The sequence below is a fragment of the Gracilinanus agilis genome, chromosome 2 (genome assembly GCF_016433145.1).
Source record: "Gracilinanus agilis isolate LMUSP501 chromosome 2, AgileGrace, whole genome shotgun sequence".
NCBI lineage: Eukaryota > Metazoa > Chordata > Mammalia > Didelphimorphia > Didelphidae > Gracilinanus > Gracilinanus agilis.
In genome coordinates this window covers 637,441,348-637,461,481 of record NC_058131.1, presented here as the reverse complement: position 1 = coordinate 637,461,481, position 20,134 = coordinate 637,441,348, and the positions used below count along the sequence as shown (strand labels likewise).

At 35.6% G+C, this 20,134-nt stretch overlaps 1 protein-coding gene across 1 annotated transcript in view; it reads right to left on the bottom strand.

The window, feature by feature from the left end:
- Window positions 1–997: 997 nt before the first annotated feature.
- Window positions 998–20,134, bottom strand: part of BUB3 (BUB3 mitotic checkpoint protein) — a 40,134-nt gene continuing 20,997 nt past the window's right edge. Inside the window, exon 8 of the mRNA XM_044665663.1 lies at window positions 998–1,197. Coding sequence (XP_044521598.1) covers window positions 1,167–1,197 — 31 coding nt within the window. The 3' untranslated portion in view covers window positions 998–1,166. The remainder of the gene's footprint in view (window positions 1,198–20,134) is intronic.

Here is a 20,134-nt window from a genome sequence, read left to right as displayed (position 1 = left end):
TTTGAGGGGAAAAAAGATATTCCTTCCAAACGGATTACTGTCATAATCCTGGAAATATTATGTTTCTCAAGTGTGTACAAGAGAAACATGGAAATGAATTGGGAGAAAGGGAAAACGAAATGAGTTTTCTTTAAATAGTGAGATAAATAAAATTAGCAATTATCAATATCTAAAAAGACTTTATCATAAGTGAAACCAGAATCAGACACCAGAGGTTTAATTCCATTCCTGGAGACCAAGACTTCAGAGTCTAAAAATCCCCCTACAAGGATGCTCATGCACATGCATTCCTTCTTTTAATTTGGTATTTATATATTTGTTTCTGGTGTTTTGCTGCCTAGTCTTGCCAAAAAATGAGAAGAGATTTCTTTAAAAAGATAGTAACAGGGGTAGAGGGTTGTAATTTTTAAACTACTCTATACTTTCACACACAGAATATAAAGTTGTTCAGCCTATGTAAAATACACGTCCCTTAAACTTTAGCCCTGACAGAGATGAATAATCTATGTGAGAAACAACAGAGGGGTAGCATCAAAGGCCTAGGTCTGAATGCTGATTCCAATACTTAGTGACCAACTCTGTGACCATGGGTAAGGCATTCAATACCTACAAACTTCATTATTCTCATCTAAAAACATCTACTTTACAAGGCTGCAAGAAAATGGAACCTGGCACCTGTTACTTTTGTCAAGTCCTTTCATCTATCTGGCATTCCTTTTCCCCATTTGTAAAATGAAGGTTTGGACTAAATGATCTCTCTGAGGTCCTTTCCAATTCTATGAGCCTATAAAATGTGGATAATACTGGTACTACCTACTTCACAAGGTTGTTGTGAAGAAAGTGATTATACACCATAAAGCACCGCATATACAAATTGTTGTTCTATTACTAATTCTCCCCTCCCACCTCTTCTGTACTTTTTTATCATGCAGATGCAAAACATTACTCTGGGTATAGCATAAGTGAAGGAAGCCAAAAAAATAACAAGAAAACCAAATGCGAAAAATCAGTTTTTATAGTACTATAAGTAGTGTTTGACAGACATATATTGTTATAAAATTTAAAGTTAGGTAAACAGGAGAAGTAGGGAACATGAAGCTAAGCTTTAACTATTATCCTTGTGGCCGTATGTGACTTCTTTTCTTCCTTCTGAGGCCGTGGGCAAATCATTCCAAACCTTTCTGAGACCCAGTTTCCCTAAGACAAAGGAAGAAAAACAAACATTCAGTTATTTATAGGGGAAAGATGAAAAAGAATGAACTAAAAGCAATGAAAAGACTTAAAAGAATGAAATATGGTGATGGTTGACAACAGATAAATGCAGCTTAGTCATTTTAAAGTTCCACAATAAAGAAGGGATTTATTCTGTAACTTAGTGAAACCTACCTAAAATTTAAACCTCTGTAGGCCACCTAGCCACCCACCCCTCACTGGTAAGCTTTTGCTCTCACCAACAACCACCTCTTTTTCTAACCACACATTTTCTGCATGAAATTTTACTTTTTGTGTGATTCACTGAAATACCATACCCTATTTGTACCCAGCATACATCTTTACTGCCCTTTGGATTACCTACAATTTTATTTTTATTTTTTGGAGATCACAGTATATATCTAGACATACAGAAACACTGGAAGAATACTGCTTTTAAGAGGATGGGAATTTGCATCAAAGAAAAAAGCTTAGGATCACTGAAAATGCTATACAATTTCCCAGATGCAATCCATTCTATTCTCTTCCTTCTACTTTTATATTTCTTTATTTTAGTTAGTCTTATGATTTCATTAGCATATAAACTCCTGTTAAAAAAACTCTACTATTAAAGATTGTAAGTATTCTGCAATTTATAGACATACTACTATAAATGAAAGTTGTAGGCAACAAGGTAGTACAGTAAATAGAACTCCAGATCTGGCTTCAGGAAGAATTAAATTCAAATCTCTCAAACATTTTTACTGTGTGTTCCTAGGCAAGTCACTTAACCTCATCTACCTTGATATTCTCATTTGTAAAATAATAGCACTCACCTCCAGGGTTGTTGTGAGGATCAAATGAGATATTTTTCAAGCACTTTACAAAACACTACATACATACATATGTATTATTGAGTTGCCGGTGACAATAAGGGGTTAAGTGAATTGCCCAAAACCATACAACCAGTAACCAGTAGGGAGACTCAAACCCAGGACTTTAAAACTCCATGATCAGTTTTTTATTCTATATTCTGCTGCCTCTGAAAATGTATAATATCCTCAGCTAACTGAGTTAACACATATATCTTAGCTAACTAACTAGTATAATCTAAAGAATAATAGTTTTCTTGGTATTGTGGTCCAAGTTCATTTTTTTCCTAAACTTTTTACCTTCTGTTTTAGTTACACAAGTATTGGTTCCAAGACAGAAGAGCAGAGAGGGCTAGGCAGTTGGAGGAAAGTGATTTGCCCAGTCACACAACTAGAAAAATGTATGAGGTCAGATTTGGACCCAAATCTTCCTGACTGTAGACCTGGTATTCTATCCATTGAACATCCTACCATAAACTTCATGTCCTGCAGAATTTTGTAATAACAATCCAGGAAAACTTCCATAGAATGAAAATTAGGGACCAGCTTAAGTTTTCATGATTCTATTCTGCACACTCTGATGAAAAGATCTTGATTGTTTTACAGTAGCATGGAAATGATCCTGATAAGACCTACCAGTCTCAAAAGATTTGAAACATAGGACAAATAGCACATGGATAGAATGTTGGCCCTGATCTCATCTTCCCGAGTTCAAATCTGACCTCAAATACTTATTAGCTGTGCGACTCTGGGCAAGCCACATAACCGTTTGCCTCAGATCCTTATCAACAAAATGAACTGAAGAAAGAAATGGCAAACTACTCGGATATTTTTGCCAAGAAAACACCAAATGGAGTCACAAAGTCAGATAATACTGAAATAATTAAATGACAACAGGGCAAGTGATAGAATACATTTCAAAATAAAAGATCAAGCTAAGTTTGAAAATGTTCATCACCAGTTTTTTAAACCTACAGCCAAGTATCTGCACACTCCATGCCATTCATTCTACTGCAGAGGTAAGAGGGGAAGGGGAAAGAGTTCCTATTATAGAAAACAATGAACATAATGTCAGATTTTTAAAATATATTGATCAGTTTTATTCAAATTTTCTCCATTAAAATCACCTACTAAAACAGAGAGGGGTCGCAATCTGCATTGATAGGGGAAAGACTCATACTGATGAAATCAGAGATCCCTGAAATAATGGATTTTTATTGCCAAGTAAAATCTAGAGAAAGGATTGGGGAAAATGTGCCTCCTGAGTCATTACCCATAAAATAACATCCAGTTATTTGATCTGCCATGCTCTGCAGTTCTGCCCAGTTTCAACTCCATTGAACAAGATGCTCCTAACCAGGTCAAGCTTATCATTTCTAATCTCAACCATTCTGCTAAATCAAAACTTGACTAACACCATCTCCTCCCTCAGACTCCTCTCCCATCTCACTAGAGGGCAAAGGGGGGTGGGGGTTGGGAAGAGAGTACCCTCCTCCTCCCAATGCCTTCCTTCATGGAGGGCGGAAATTGGACCTTCTGATCACTCCACTCAGCACCTGCTGTCCTTGCTGGTTTCATTTTCATAGAACAAAAAGGCTTCTGAGCCAAGTACACAGGCCCCTCTCCTGATTCTTTTTGTTGTCTCCCCATTAGATTGTAAGCTCCTTGAGAGTTCTAACCATCTTTTTATTAATTGTATCCCCAGCACGTAGCAGAGTACCCAACATATAGGAGACACAATCTGCAGGTCAGAGATCAAGTCCATAAATGTCCACAAAAATAGGTACTCTATGAGGTTTAGGGAGGGAGGAAATGGAGAAAATGCCCACATACACTGATATTGCCCTATTTAAAGTCACATCAGAGAAATACAGGGAATAAGCTTTCTTTTAAATATACAATTACAGAAATTTATTCATCTAGTCTTACCTCTTAGGTCCTCAACTCCAGATAGGAAATGTGAACTTTAATTGGCTATTTGGAAAAGACGAAAAAGAGCTGTTTTTCTATTTTCCTCTGCATTTGTGAAATGCATATTTTAGATTCTTCAAGAGCAAACTGAGTCAATCTAAGTAGATGTTTAAAACTTTCAGTTGTATCCAACTTATGACCCTTTTATGGGGTTTTCTTGGCAAAGATACTAGCCATTTCCTTCTCCAGTTCATTTTACAGATGAAGAAACTGAGGCAAACAGGATTAAGCAATTTGCCCTGAGTCACACACAGGTAGTATTTATATGTGAGGCTAGATTTGAACTCAGAAAGATGAATTTCCTGATTTCAAGCTTGGCACTCTATCCACCAAACCACCTAGCTACCCATAAGTTCTAATTATAGAGATATCACCTGAAAAATCAATTTATTTAAAAGGAAATAGCACTGAAGAGAAGGTTATCATCTAATTAACACTGAAAGTACTACAGCCAAAGAAAGTAGGTGGCACCACAGTGCACAGAGCCCTGATCCTGGATCCAGGAAGAACTGAATTTAATTCCTCTCTCAAATTCTTAATAGCTGGGTACTCCTGAGCAGTCACTTAACCTGTCTGCCTTTATTTCTTCATCTGGGTCATCCTCTTCCCAAAATTCAGCTTGCTTTGGGAAGAGACTTGACTCAGGGAATTATCAAATCTGGCACCTATCATTTCCTCCTTAATGCCTAGAATATAGAAAGGAGACAAGCTAAAGTTTTAGTTCTGCCACTATGTTGCTACATAGGGAAAACAGAATCACTAGACACTATGCTATTTCTTAAGGTGTTTCCAGTTGAGGCTTTCACAGAGTCTATGAAGTGGTATACTCATAAGTTGAAGAGGGACTGGAAATACCCACACCAACAAAATCCTTCAAAGAACTGAAGGAGATCTTAAAGTACAAAATGGCATGCATAAAAATGCTATTCTTCCTATGTCAGACTTGAACTTTAACCTATTTTCCTAAAAGTAAGGATAAGCAGGCATCCAGTTATTTACACATTATTTCCCATCTATTCCTAGTGATTAGTGGCACACTTTAAAAATCAAATGATCTGGGCAGCTGGGTAGCTCAGTGGATTGAGAGCCAGGCCTAGAGACAGGAGGTCCTAGGTTCAAATCCGGCCTCAGACACTTTCCAGCTGTGTGACCCTGGGCAAGTCACTTGACCCCCATTGCCTACCCTTACCACTCTTCCACCTATGAGTCAATGCACAGAAGTTAAGGGTTTAAAACTAAAATAAATAAATAAATAAATAAACAAACAAAATAAAATGATCAGGCTGTACCTCGAAAAATTAAAAAATATGACCTACTATATTTGTATTGTGTTTATACCATCAAAAACAAAGCCCTCAATTCTATCAGATAATAAATAGCAGGTATCAGAAGAGATGGTAGGTAACAGAATGTAATGGAATGAAAGCTGGATTTGGAATTTTATTAAAATTATATAAAGATCCCAAAGAAATTAAGTTGTAACAGAAAAACTGTACAGGCCACAAGTCGAATCGTATGAGAATAAATTCCACGACAACAAACCTCTCTAATAGAATCAAAAAGTCAAAGAGCGATAAAAGCCTGCCTGCCCTTCGATCCAGCCATAGCATTGCTGAGTTTGTACCCCAAAGAGATCATAGATAAACAGACTTATATGAAAATATTTATAGCCGCGCTTTTTGTGGTGGCAAAAAACTGGAAAATGAAGGGATGCCCTTCAATTGGGGAATGGCTAAACAAATTGTGGTATATGTTGGTGATGGAATACTATTGTGCTCAAAGGAATAATAAACTGGAGGAATTCCATGTGAACTGGAAAGACCTCCAGGAATTGATTCAGAGGGAAAAGAGCAGAGCCAGAAGAACATTGTATACAGAGACTGATACACTGTGGTAAAATCAAATGCAATGGATTTCTGTACTGGCAGCAATGCATTCTGAGGGATTTATGGAAAAGAATGCTACCCACATTCAGAGGAAGAACTGCAGGAGTAGAAACACAGAAGGAAAACAACCACTTGAACACATGGGTTGATGCGGCCATGGTTGGGGATGTAGACACTAAACAACCACACCAATGCAACTATCAATATGTAAATAAGTCTTGATTGATCACACATGTTAAAACCAGTGGAAATGCGCATTGGATACTGGGGGGGGGGGGGTATAGGGCTGGTGAAGGGGAAAGTAAAAACAAGAATCATGTAACCATGGAAAATGTTTCTAAAAAAATAAAATATCATTAAAGAAAAAAATAGAATCAAAAAGTTTCCAAGCCCTAGTAAATGTTTCATTTATTAACAGCAGTGATAATATTCCAGCTTCAGGCACTAAATGAAATTAATAATTGGACCATCAATTTTACTTTGTTCCATAGCAAAAAGGTCATAAACCTAATCAATTAATCAAAAAGCATTTATTTAGTAGCTACTACGTGCCAGGAATTGTGCCTATATTCCTATAGGGATTCAAAGACAAAAATTAAACAATCCCTTGCCCTCAAGGAGCTTCTGTTTCACAAATATGGACAGCCAGGTCAAGCAACATGAAGTCATTCCCACTACAGGTAAATCCACTCAACACTACATGCCCTAAGGCAGATCAGATTGGTTAGATTCATGCACAAAGGACTCTGTAATTTCTAAGCCATCATGTAACACAACAAAGGATTGAACATATGTGGTTAAAGAAAACAAACTAATGATCAGAGAAATACTGTAGAAATCTACAGGAACTACAGAGGACTGCCTATTATTTAAGAGTATCCCTGTCACCCTATTGTACTTAAATATTTGCTGTTAGCATGAAATTTGGAGCAAAAAACTTTAAAGAATGAAACTCTTTTCGGAAAAAGATAGCCCTTCACATTCACTTCTAATCCTCTACCTTCTCTTAATTAAGTACAAGATACTTAAAGTTATTATTCACATCTTTGGGAAAATCGTACATTTTAATCATAATTACATGATAAATATTTCATGATATATATCTTGGTCATATAATTAGGAATAAAAAATGTAATCCCCAAAAGATACTAAATAATTCAAACCACAGATAATGTGATTAGGGACATGATTTAAATGTGGTCAAAAGGTATATACTAAAATACCAAATCTGATCTTTAAAGCAGTATTTTGCAACTCAGTTGTCTTCAGAAAGAAAAATAAACTTTGAATTGGTAGAAATTGGCTTTGATTTATTGAATCTTGAAGGGAAAAATAATCATTTTCAAAGCAAATTTAAGAAAGAAAAGGAAGCAAAATAATTTTTTAAATTAATTTTCAAAACAAATCAAAGTCAGGAACCATTGGCCATAACAAAGAGTCAGTTTCACTGGTTCATCCTCATTAGAAACAGAGACCAGACCCCAGCAAAGAGCTAGGTAGATACATAATAGGTGTCCAAAAAAATTAATATTTGATAGATCAAATGGTTGAAAATCTCTCATTCTTTCCAGCAAAGTAACCAATAATTCACATTTATGTTCCTTTTAACAATTTATATAACCTGTGAGACAGTCTAGTGCGGTGACAGTGAACCTATGGCATGGGTGACAAGGATGGTATGAAGAGCAGTCTGTGGGCATGCAGCCACAGTTCCCCCCCCCCCCCAGAGTTCATTACTAGAAACAGAGGGACTAGGGAGGAGCTGCTCTCCCGTCCCCTTCTCCACTGTGCCTGAAGACATTTTTTCAAATCCCCTGCCCCTCTGCCCAGCAGCCCAATGGGAGCGCTTTCTCCCTACCTGCTGTGGGGTAACGACTGGCCTCCATGTGCCCCCTCCCCCTCCCTTGGCACTTGGTTTGGGGGGAGGGGTACAGCATGTAGTCTTGGGGTAAGGAGCAGTCCAGCACTTGGTCTGGGGGAGGGCGGGGCCCAGCACTCCATTTCTAAAAGGTTCAACATCACTGGTATAGTTCAAACAAGCAATTTTACAGACGAAACTCAACGAGGTCAAGTGTCTTTGCCTAAGGTCACATGGCTAATAAGTGACTGTCCTCTGTCCCCACCCCCACGAGCCAGAATAGAAGATTGATTTATAGGATTTAAAACTAAAAATCTTGGAATCAAGTCAGGTCAAAAAAGCATTTATTATATGCCAGGAGCTGTGATCTTTAGATATAAAGAAAGGCAGAAAGAGTCCTTCCTTTCAAAAGGCCCAAAAACTAATCAAAATTAAATCTAACCCCTCACTTTACAATTTAGGAAACTGAGGCTAAGAGGTTAAGTGAATGGCTCAATGTTAGACTAAGAATTAAGTGACAGAGCCAAGATTTAAGGCCAAGTCATTCAACTTTAAATTAAAATCATTCCACTAAACCATTGACAAAACAAACCCAGCTATCTTGATTCACATCCAATTATTCTTCTCACTGAACGACATTGATTCTACAACATGGTTTATGAAAAGATGAAATAAGAAAGGTTCAGTCCTCTAATCTTCAACCAAACAGAATGAATGCTGCCACCTCTTTTATAGGTGAAAAAATAAATTTTGGAAAAAATGGCAGCTGGATTAAAAAAAAAATCACATAACATTTTAAGTTAACAGAAATATATTACCACTAAAATTAATCTGAACCTTTCCTATTTCCATAGCTCAATAGCACCCAATCTACTGAAATACTGAAAAAGAAACAATTACTTAGACATTACCACAATAAAATGCCATTACAATAAACCAAATTTATTGGGAATCAAAAGTCATGCTGTCCAAAGTTGTATGCAATACTTCAGTGGAACCATACAATCTTGTGGCTAAGAGAGACCTTGGAGATCATTTAATCCAACTCCTTTGTTTTATACATAATTAAACTAAAGCTTAGAGAGGTTTAATTGCCCTGGCTAAAGGTCCCACAATTGCTCCCATTTTCTCCCTTTTTTCTCTCCCCAAAATAAACCAAGTAAAACAACAGTGATAATAATAGAGGACTCTTGAAGCCATAACCTCTAATGAATTTTTAACCTTCTCCTAGTAGTGTACCCTTAAAGTGGATTCTAGTTTAGGTCTGCATAACAGAGTCAAGCTAAAACATTCAAGCAACACCTCCTATCAGTAACTTGAAAATAGTAACAATTCATTCATGTTAATTCATTAGTACATAGTAGGTCCTTATGTTAAAACTATTATATAGCTATGAAAATCCATAAAAAGGGGGTGAGAAAAACTAATTAAATGACATTTTTAGGCTATGATTTTTTAAAACATGAAACTAAGCAAATTACATTTCAGAAATATGATCAACTAAATTTCTATAGTCTCACTAATTACTGATTTTCACAAGTGAAAAGAACAGGAGACCAAAATTAACATTTCTAGCATTAATAAAATGAGGTCCAGAAATATTATATGATTTAAGACCACATTAATTAGCAACAGACCCAATACTAAATCTAAGTTTTCTGATTCTAAGTCATGCTAAGTTGGGTATGATTTTTATTGCAGGAATAAGCTCATATTTCTCCAAACTTATTTTTTCTTTCTTCAAAATTTCCAAAGACCTAAAAAACCTATTGCATCAGTTTGCTATAATTATCTTATTAATATGTATGTATTTAATTGTTTGATGTGGCAAAAAAAAAAAAAACACACACACATGCTAATTCTGAATGTACACAGTCCTCTGAAATCCCAGAGGCATATTCAGTTCAAGCCAAACTGTGGACAGAAGTGTGGGATATTACTAGGACTAAGAGCAATTTCCTAAGCAATTGGCTGGCTGAGTCACTCGAAAATGAGCAGATTTTAATTTTTTAATGTACTGACAGTAAAGTGCACTATTTTATCATGTGCTTAAAAAGCCCAATTATTTCACAGTACACTCAAACTGCATCAGAACCAGAGCTTTCCTTGTCTGCATGCAACAGACTGGTTTTATAATTGCTGCAGAATTGCAACTAGACTGTTTTATACCAAACAACACAATAGAGCAGCAGCATACATTTTTAAATGGACACTAAAGAGAAAAACTTTCACTGTGCTTTGTTGGCACCACTACTGTTGAATTCTATTTGAAAAGAATGAAAATGAAAGAAGTATCCTATATTATTTGGAGACTGATAAAAAGAAAAAGCTATGTCCCAATATTATAAAGACTGCATGATTATCAGTAAGCAATGACCAAGAGAAAAAGTCCACTCAATAGCACACTATTGTAACATTCAGGGCACAGATGCCACTTGGCTTCTAATACCACAGTGTTATGAGCCTCTTATGAGGGACAACTTGTGATTTTTTTCCCCCTACAAGCAGTCAACAATGATGGATGATTCTATTAAAAAGGCAGCTATGACTCCATGTTTTCTGTAAGGGCCTCAACATTCAGTAAAAGGCAATGACTTAAGGAGCTTTTTTAGATCTCAATTCCTGATGAAGAGTCAGTATAGCCTTTGTTCAGTTGGTCCTCATATAAGTCAGGAAATCTGTTTCATATGATTTCTTCAGTTTCTAATCCTTTCACCTTTATCTATATTTCTAGAAAGCTAATAAAAGGAAGATTAATCTTCTCATAAAAGGACTGTATTCTACTTAAAAATATTCCAGGTTCAGACACTAACATGGCTACTTCCTGGTTTCAACTAAATCACCTTTCTGTGGAACCAGTTTCCCTCAAAATGTAAAATTGCTAATTATCTTAAATAGCAATAGAACCTTAAAGTTGCTAACTAAAACAGTTTTTCCAAGATGACTAATATTCAAAGGAATATATTCCATATTTCACCTTTATCAAAATTAATTCTAAAATCCTAGTAAAGAGTTATTCTCTGTGCTGATAAGAGAACTGATTAAAAAATGAAGCAAAAAAAATTTAAGTTTGTACTTAAGTAAATAGTCAATTGTCAAGCTAGTTCTAAACAATTTCTCTTCTAGGAATCTTTTACAATTAGCAAAAGGTAAGAAAAATTATGGAATGAAGATAAAAGGATGAAAAAGAACCTGAAAAGATATCTAATCCAGTCTCTCAAACATAAATTACCTCTTCAGTATCCCTCAAAAAGTGGTCATACAGTCTCACATTGAAGATGTTAACATTAGTGAGGTTTGCTTTCTTCTCCATGAATGTGTCTGAGTTGCAACAAAGTCCTCCAAAGATTTTTCAAATTCTATATGGACACAGATGATACTACCAGAAAGATGCTAGAAAGCATTATTATTATTACCAAGTCTTGAACAAGAAAACAAAGACCTTAGGGAACATAGTTTCTGCTTTCAATTCTGCTGCAAAATCAAGTGAAAGATTTCAGAATGGAGTGGAAAACTTGGGAAGCAAAGAGCTGGTTAATAAGTCATTTAAGGTCGACATTTGCATTTTGGACTATAGCTAAAAAAATTGGCTTAGGCTGGAGTATGTACAAGAACAGCAACCAGGATAATGAAAGTTCTTTAACTCTTGCCATAAAGATTGGTTGAAAGAAATGGGGATGTTTAACCTGAAGAGAATACAGGGTATCTGTCTGCAAGTATGTTAAGGGCTACCATGTGAATGGATTAATTTTTTTTTTCTTTGCTTAGTCTCACAGAGTAACAGCGAATAGAAGTGTAAAAGCAAACAAAGATAGGTTTAGGCTAGGGGTAAGAAAAAGCATCTTAACAATTAAAGCTAGTCAGATGCACTGTGTGTTGTTTGGCAGAGCGTAGGTTTCCTTTTTCTGGAGGTCTTCAAGAAAAGGGAGGTAGACATATTGGTATGAAGTTAAAAGGATCCTTATTTGAACAGTTTGGCCCGCATAGCCTCTGAGGTCACTTCCAATTGTAGGATCCTGTGAATTTGAATGCTGTTCTGTTGACCAGGAACACAGTATATTATTAAGGCTGCCCATTCCAGTTTTGGATAACTACACTTGTTGTGAAGTTCTTTCTTATTTTGAAGATAGAATTTCCAACATAAAAATGCAAACACTACTCCTAGTCCTGCCCTCTACTGCCAAGCAAAACAAATTTAATTTCTCTATTACTAAGAAAAGAGCATGTGAAATTTAAATTTTCAAAATTTTGGCATGAAAATCCAGAATTTAAGTTGGGAGATGTTCATAGCTTCTCTGTTAAGTCATCAATATGCCTATTGAAATATTATGTTGCTGCATATTACAATTTTAATAGCTATTTCCCAAATCAACTACCCTTTTTCTTTTATTCAATTTTGGACCTAGTTCACTGCCCTTCAGAAGGGGCAGCTAAGTGACTCAGTAGATTATGAGTCAGGTCCAGAGAATGGAGGTTCTAGATTCAAATCTGGCCTCAGACACTTAACTAGCGGTGTGACCCTGGGCAAGTCACTTAACTCCCATCGCCTAGCCATTACCACTCTTCTGTCTTAAAACCAAAACAAAGTATTGATTATAAGATGAAAGATAAGGGTTTTAAAAAAAAGTTAATCCAAGATATGTGTACTAGCAGTTGTCCATCCAATACATATTAATAGACATTTTTCATCCATATGATTTTTCTATATGAGATGGTAAAGATCAATCCTTTTGATTCACGTTTATGATTCTCTCTTGGGCCCTCTTCCTGACTTCATCAGATCTCAAGGGTTTAATCATTATCTCTATTCAGATGATGTACAGATTTAAATATGTAGCCCCAGTCTCTCCACTATACCAAGTGCCTATCAGACATTTCAAACTGGATGTCATGGAATCATCTCATTCTCAGTATCAGTATGTCCAAAAGAAGTCTACTCTGCTTTCAAACTTTCCTATTTCTGTTGAAGCCAATAGCATTCTTCTGGTCCCCCAGGCTTGCAAATTCAGGTGTTATTCTTGACTACTTGCTCTCTTATTCCATAAAACCAAACAATTGTTAAATCTTGCTTTTCTACACCCCTTTTACTCTTTTTTTTTTTTTTTTTTTTTTGCATCCAATGGCTTCTAACTCCAGAGTTACTTCCTTACAGGGTTTGATCTGATCACCTTCCACCTGGATTATGGCAACAGCCTACTACTAAATGATTTCCCTACCTCGAATTTATGATTCTTCATATTTAGGTCATTTGAAACTTATTGTTGCATACAGTATAAGGTATTGCTCTAAACTCAATTTCTGCCAGAATGTTTTTCAGTTTTCCCCAGTTTTTGTTAAATTAGGGTGGTCTTGCACCAGTAGTTGGTATATTGTCTTTACTGAATACTACTCATTTATTCAATTGCTTCTAGGTCTTGCTTGCCATTTTTCCTCAGTTTGGTATCCTCTTTAAATGTAAATAATCGAACTCATGGGAAAACTTAGTCTAAATGGATCTTTCACAGAACTTACCATAATCTCATTTTCTTTCTACTATTCCTTACTTAATCTTCCACAATTCTCCTTTATTAGACTTTATAAACAAGCTGTTCCCACATTTGACAACCACATTACTCTGCTTGGAAAAGTGATCACATGTTCACTGGCTTGGGCAACTTCTAGGCCCTTTTCATTGTGATTTATTTACATAACTTAATTTCCTTAGAACATGGTGACCATCTATGCTGATAAGTTCCTTTACCAATTTTACATTTTTAAAACAGTGACAAAAACAAATTACTTTAATGGGTCAGTTTGAAGTTGGGTTAATTGTGACATCATTACATCCCTCTCATTTTTATTCCATTTTGGCATTGCTTTTTATGTTTGCTCTAACAAGGCAATATAGACCACAGGTATGGCTGTATGTGGTCTGAGCACCCTTAAGGTCCCCAAATCCTCTCAGCAGGAAGTCCACATAGTCAAAACTATTTTCACAATATTATGGCATTTTCATTTATAATACAGTAAATATTGATCCGAATCACATAAACAAAAGCTCTCTGAGAAGTCCTCAGTAATTTTTAAGAGTATAAATGAGTTTTGAGACCAGAAAGTTTGAGAACCACTAATATAGACAAATTATTAGTAATGACTTCATATAGCTAATTTCTTATCTGGCAAAATATATTCAATTTCACTTCTTATGATTTTATTTAATGTTCACGTCCTACCCATCCCAAATCTCTTCTCTGGAAAGTAAAGATGGCATAAACTTCTGAATACTGAACAAACCTCTGGCTTCTCCTACTTCTCATTCCTAAAATGCTTATTTTACTATTTTCCCCTATATATATACACTGAAATATAAATTGATTTAATGTGAAATGTTTTATATTATTCTTCATAAAACCTTTATTCCTCTTCATATTGTTACCCATGTTGATAAAATACAGTGATCTTCATAACAATGTTTTCATCAGGAATACTTCAATCCAAGATTACCAAGGGTCTTATGAGAAATGCCCATTACCCTTGGACAAATCTAATCATCTGTCCAAATCTGCCATATTCTTTATTTATCTCTTCAAAAAGAACCTTTGATCCTATCCTTTCATTTAGCCTAACTTCTTTTTCATTTATAGGGATATCCAAAAATTGATATGATTTTGCTCTTCCACCCAGATAACAATACACTGGTCCCTTAAAAATGGCCTAACACTTAGAATTTTAAAAATTAATGTTTATAAGGGTTTTTGTTAGTTTGTTTATATTATTAGAAAAGGTTTAAAAACATCATTCCCTGCCTCCCTTTTTACCACTCATTTACAACAACAGAAAGAGGCTAAACATGACTAAAGGCAATCTTTTGTCTATTAAGGAATTTTTTTCTAAATCCCAACCTCTTACTCAATCCTGTGCTCCAGCCTCCACCTTACTTTGGACACCTATCCAAATGCTGAGAGTGGCCCTCATCAACTACTACAGCAGAGTTGGTTGAAGTAAATTTTCACTAAAGACCAACCAAAACGATATTGTAGGGGGCAGCTGGGTAGCTCAGTGGATTGAGAGCCAGTCCTAGAGACGGGAGGTCCTAGGTTCAAATCCGGCCTCAGACACTTCCCAGCTGTGTGATCCTGGACAAGTCACTTGACCCCCATTGCCCACCCTTACCACTCTTCCACCAAGGAGCCAATACACAGAAGTTAAGGGTTTAAAAACAAACAAACAAACAAAAAAAAAAACACAATATTGTAACCCAGAACCTCCCCTTCAATGGCAAATTAACCATACTCAACCTCAACAGGTAGAATTGAGGATCTGAGCTTCCACTGGGGAAAAAAGCAACAGAGGAGAATGAAGAAACAAAAATTTAAAATAATAACTGCATTTATATAGTGTTTTATGGTTTGCAAAGCACTTTACAAATATTTTCATTTGATACTCAGAATCATCCTGGAAAGTAGGTGTTATTATTACCCTCATTTTACAGATTAGGAAATTGAGGCAAATAAAATTTGTGACTTACCAAGGATAACACAGGTAGTGTTTGGATAGGGATTTGAACTCAGGTCTTCCTAACTCCAGCTCTATACAATGTACCACCCCTAACACAATGAGCAAATACTACAGGGACAAAGGTTCAGAAGAAGAAGCTGTGTTTAGAATAATTACAATTAAAACTGAAGAAAGGAAAACATAATGACCAAAGAAACCCTCAGAGTAAATGGCAGATCTAATAAGAGAACCACCACCAACAACAAAAAGAAATAAGTAAAATTTAAGCTACTAATAAAAATCAGAAGAAAACATGATAGAACAGAATCTAGAAAAGCTTAGCAAAGCAGTGGGTACCCTGGAGGAAAAAAAAAGAAAGAGGGAAATGGAACTTAATAACTGATACAATAAGAAATATTATAGCAAAACAAAAATTCAGCAAAGTGGGAAGTGCAAATGAGCTATCAATTATCAAAATCAAGTGAACTAGAAAACATGATGTAGATAGTCAAAGAATTATCAAGCTTCCAAAAGAACATGATGAAACAAAAAACTGAATATTGTTTTTTTAAATCACAAAACAAAATTGAAATGTGTTGCAAACAGAAGGCAAAGTGCAGTTTAATGAAATCCATAGATCACTGCTATCAATAAAAGTTCTGGAACAATGCACAGTGACCCTACCACACTTAGGCTATAACACTAATCCTAAATAAGTCCTAAAAAGAAGTAGAAATGTAACAAAAGAACAAAAACAGGAAAAGAAACATGATTGTACCAAATACAAGCAAAGAAGTGCCAAGTTGGAACCAACCATCATGAGGGCATTAAAGGACTGATAGATTATCTAAAAGAGAAGATACTACCTAAAGCTGTGGAAAAAAGTCACAGACTTTATTAATAATGAAAAGAAGTGAGAAAAAGAACATAAGTAGCAATCAACCTATAAGCAAATTTTCCCATCTACACAAAATCTCTATAAAAAGGAATCCTTGATGAAGAGATTAGTAGGGCAACAAGCACTTTACCATCCATTGATCAATACATGACACACCTTCATTCACAATTAAACTGAGTTAATATAGGATTTTGTCTATTGTTTGTTGGTGTTTTTTAAGAAAAATTATATATTGTGTATATATACATATATATATATATATACACATATAAATATGTATGCATATGTGTGGAGAGAGAGAAAAGAGAAACTGATTGGCAATGGCCCAAACCACCACTTTACACAGTCTTTTAAACAAAGGTGTCTCCCATCCATATATCAAAACCATTCACTAGTGCTTGGAAGATTTAACACACACACAAAAAAGTCTTCTAGTAACAAACAAACAAAAAAATCAAAGTGAGGCATAAAGCAGGGAAATATATGAGCCAAAAGTATTCAGCACAATAATGGAAGTGAACAGACACAAAGAAAAAAGGTGTAAGAGTGAAAGGAAAAAAAAAATTCTAACATACTTTCAAGACAGGAAAAACAAATAATCATAGCTACCATGAATGTGAATGAGATTAACTTGCTCCTAACACTTGAGAGTGGCAGAACTGATAAGAAAGCAAACTCCAGGGGGCAGCTGGGTAGCTCAGTGGATTGAGAACCAGATCTAGAGATAAGAGGGCCTAGGTTCGAATCTGGCCTCAGACACTTCCTAGCAGTGTGACCCTGGGCAAGTCCCTTGACCCCCATTGCCTACCCTTACCACTCTTCTGCCTTGGAGCCAATACACAGTATTGACTCCAAGATGGAAGGTAAGGGTTTAAAAAAAAAAAAAAAAAAAAAAGCAAACTCCAACTGTTTTTTGTATATTGGAAACTCAATTGAAGCATAAAGATTAATTAAAAGTTAGAGTTTTTGAAATATTATACTTTAAATGAATCCAAAACAATAGGAATGGTGATAATAATCTCAGACAAGGCAACAATAAAAATAGATGCAGCTAATAAACCAGCTGGGACCATTATTATGCTTAAGGGTATATAGCTAACCAAACAACCATCAACATTATATACACATGCACCAATTAGTATTTTCAAAAAAAACTGAATTGTAAATCAGTAATTCCAATATGCTTCTTACTGACTTAGACAAATTTAACAGAATGATAAACAAGGAAGAATCTATAAATGAGGTGTCTTAAGAAGCGCAAATATCTTCAATATCACGCAGTATATTTATAAAATAGATCATATGCAAGTACATAAAGAAACTATTAAAATATCCTTTGAAGGAAAGTAATAAATGTTGGAGGGTTTGTAGCAAAAATAGAACACTAATGCATTGCTGGTGGAGTTGTGAATTGATCCAGCCTTTCTGGAAGGCAACTTGGAACTATGCCCAAAGGGCTTTAAAAGAATGCCTGCCCTTTGATCCAGCCATTCCACATGCTTTGTACCCCAAAGAGATAACAGGGAAAAATACACATACAAAAATATTTATAGTTTGTTCTTTGTAGTGGCAAAAAAAATTGAAAATGAGGGAGTGTCCATCGATTGGGGAATGAACAAATTGTGGTATCTGACGGTGATGGAATATTATTGTGCTGAAAAGAATAATGAACTGGAGGAATTCCATGTGAACCAGAAAGACCTCCAGGAATTGATGCAGAATGAAAGGAGCAGAACCAGGAGAATGTTGTACACAGAGATTGATACACTGTGGCACATCAAACATAATAGACTTCTCTACTAGCAGCAATGCAATGATCCAGGACAATTCTGAGGGATTTATGAGAAAGAACACTATCCACATTCAGAGAAAGAATTGTGGGAGCAGAAACCAAGAAATACATGATTGATCACATGGTTTTATGGGGATATGATTGGAGATATTGACTTTAAATGATCACTCTTTTGCAAATATTAATAACATGGAAATAGGTTTTGAACAATGATACACGTAAAACTTAGTAGAATTGCTCATCAGTTCCAGGAGGGTGGGGCAGGGAAAAACATGAATCATGTAACCATGGAAAAATATTCTAATTTAATTAAACACATTTTCGGGAAAAAATTCAATTAAATAAAAAAATAAATATATCCTTTGAAGATGAAATTTAAATTATAATAAAAGAAATGTGATCGATAAATTATGATAAAAGAGAAACTAAACTTAAAGAATGGAATGGATGTAAGAACAAATCACAAAGTTATAAAAGAAAAATAGGACAGACAGCAATATTTGTGGAACCAGCCAACAGTAGGTTTAGCAAAAAAAAATTACCTTACGAATTACATTAACATGAAGAAAAAGCAATAATTAATTGAATTAAATAATCATTGAGAATGCACCTGGAAGGAAATTAAATGAATAATCCTAAAATGAACACAGAGGTAGAAACCTTAAAAATAAAAATAAAAAAGGGGAAGAAAAATAGGAAAAGAAAAAAACATTAAGTTGATCAATGGAAAAAAAATGCAGGTCTGACCATGTCATCATCCTACCCACTCATAAATTCTAGACTATCACCTACCTTCAAGATCAAATATAAAATCATGTAGTGTTCAAAGCCCTTTTATCCTACCCACTTCCTACTTTTCCCATCTTCTTACACCTTATTCCCACTCTTCACCAACTCTGTCACCAAGTGACACTGAACTTGTTCTTTTTTTTTTTTTAATTTTTTTTTTTATTTTAAACCCTTAACTTCTGTATATTGACTTATAGGTGGAAGAGTGGTAAGGGTAGGCAATGGGGGTCAAGTGACTTGCCCAGGGTCACACAGCTGGGAAGTGTCTGAGGCCGGATTTGAACCTAGGACCTCCTGTCTCAAGGCCTGGCTCTCAATCCACTGAGCTACCCAGCTGCCCCCCGAACTTCTTCTTTTTTGACACAAGACACTCTATCTCACAATTCTTAGCATTTTCACTGGTTGTCTATTCTGCCTGTAATACTCACCATTCTCATTTCTATCTCCTGTATTCCTCGAATTCTTTTGACTTCTTTCAGGTCTCAGCTAAGACCTTCTCAAGAAGCTTAACCACAAAAGGGAGAAAAATGGGATTGTAATTAGCATGAATGGACTGGTCAAGTAAGGGGTTTTTGAGGATGGGGGTGGAATACACCGACATGTTAGTAGAGAAATGGGAGGCAAATCAGTATAAAGAAAGAGATGAAAATGAGTGAAAAAGTGGGGATGAAGGAACAATCTGCTGGAGAAGAGGCATGGAAAGGAATCACTTGGGCACATAGAAGGGTCTGTCTTGGAAAGAAGGGTCATTTCTTCATGTAAGACAGGCAAAACTGACAGAATACATCTAAATGTTGTAAAATGCAGAGGAGAGAAGAGGAAACTGTCAGTTAACAGCTCTAATTTTTCAGTTAAAATGAGAAAAGTCACCAAAAAAAACACAAAAGTAAATGTAACAAAATTACAAAGATCAAGCAAGGTTCAAATGAAAAGATGGAAGGGATGGAAGACTTAAGGAATAAAAAGGTTTGGAGAAGCTGATGTAGTGAACGGTATAGTGATTTGATTAAGGAGGCATAAAAGGACTGCCTTGCTCCAGTTGGGGTTCAGTTAGGGTTCAGTTGAGATTATTTAACCTAAATTTATAGTGGCCCCAAACAGCAGTTTCATGATTTTCTCCATCTTCATCCAACAGCATGTGAATAGAAGGGAAGAAAGTAGATGGAGTAATTCAAGGCTGAAACTTGGTAGAAAGTAAGATCTGATAGAATAAAGGGGAAAGGTACTTGAGAAAAGTCAATAATGTAGAACTGGATTATTTCACTAAGGAGACAAGATGGGGAAAGCAGAAGAATGTAGCCAGAGAAGAAGTAACACTGAGAAAGATTTGGGATGTAGAAGGATTGTATGTCACTGCTGGTTTTTTCACCTTTTGTATCTCCAACACTTATTACAATTCTT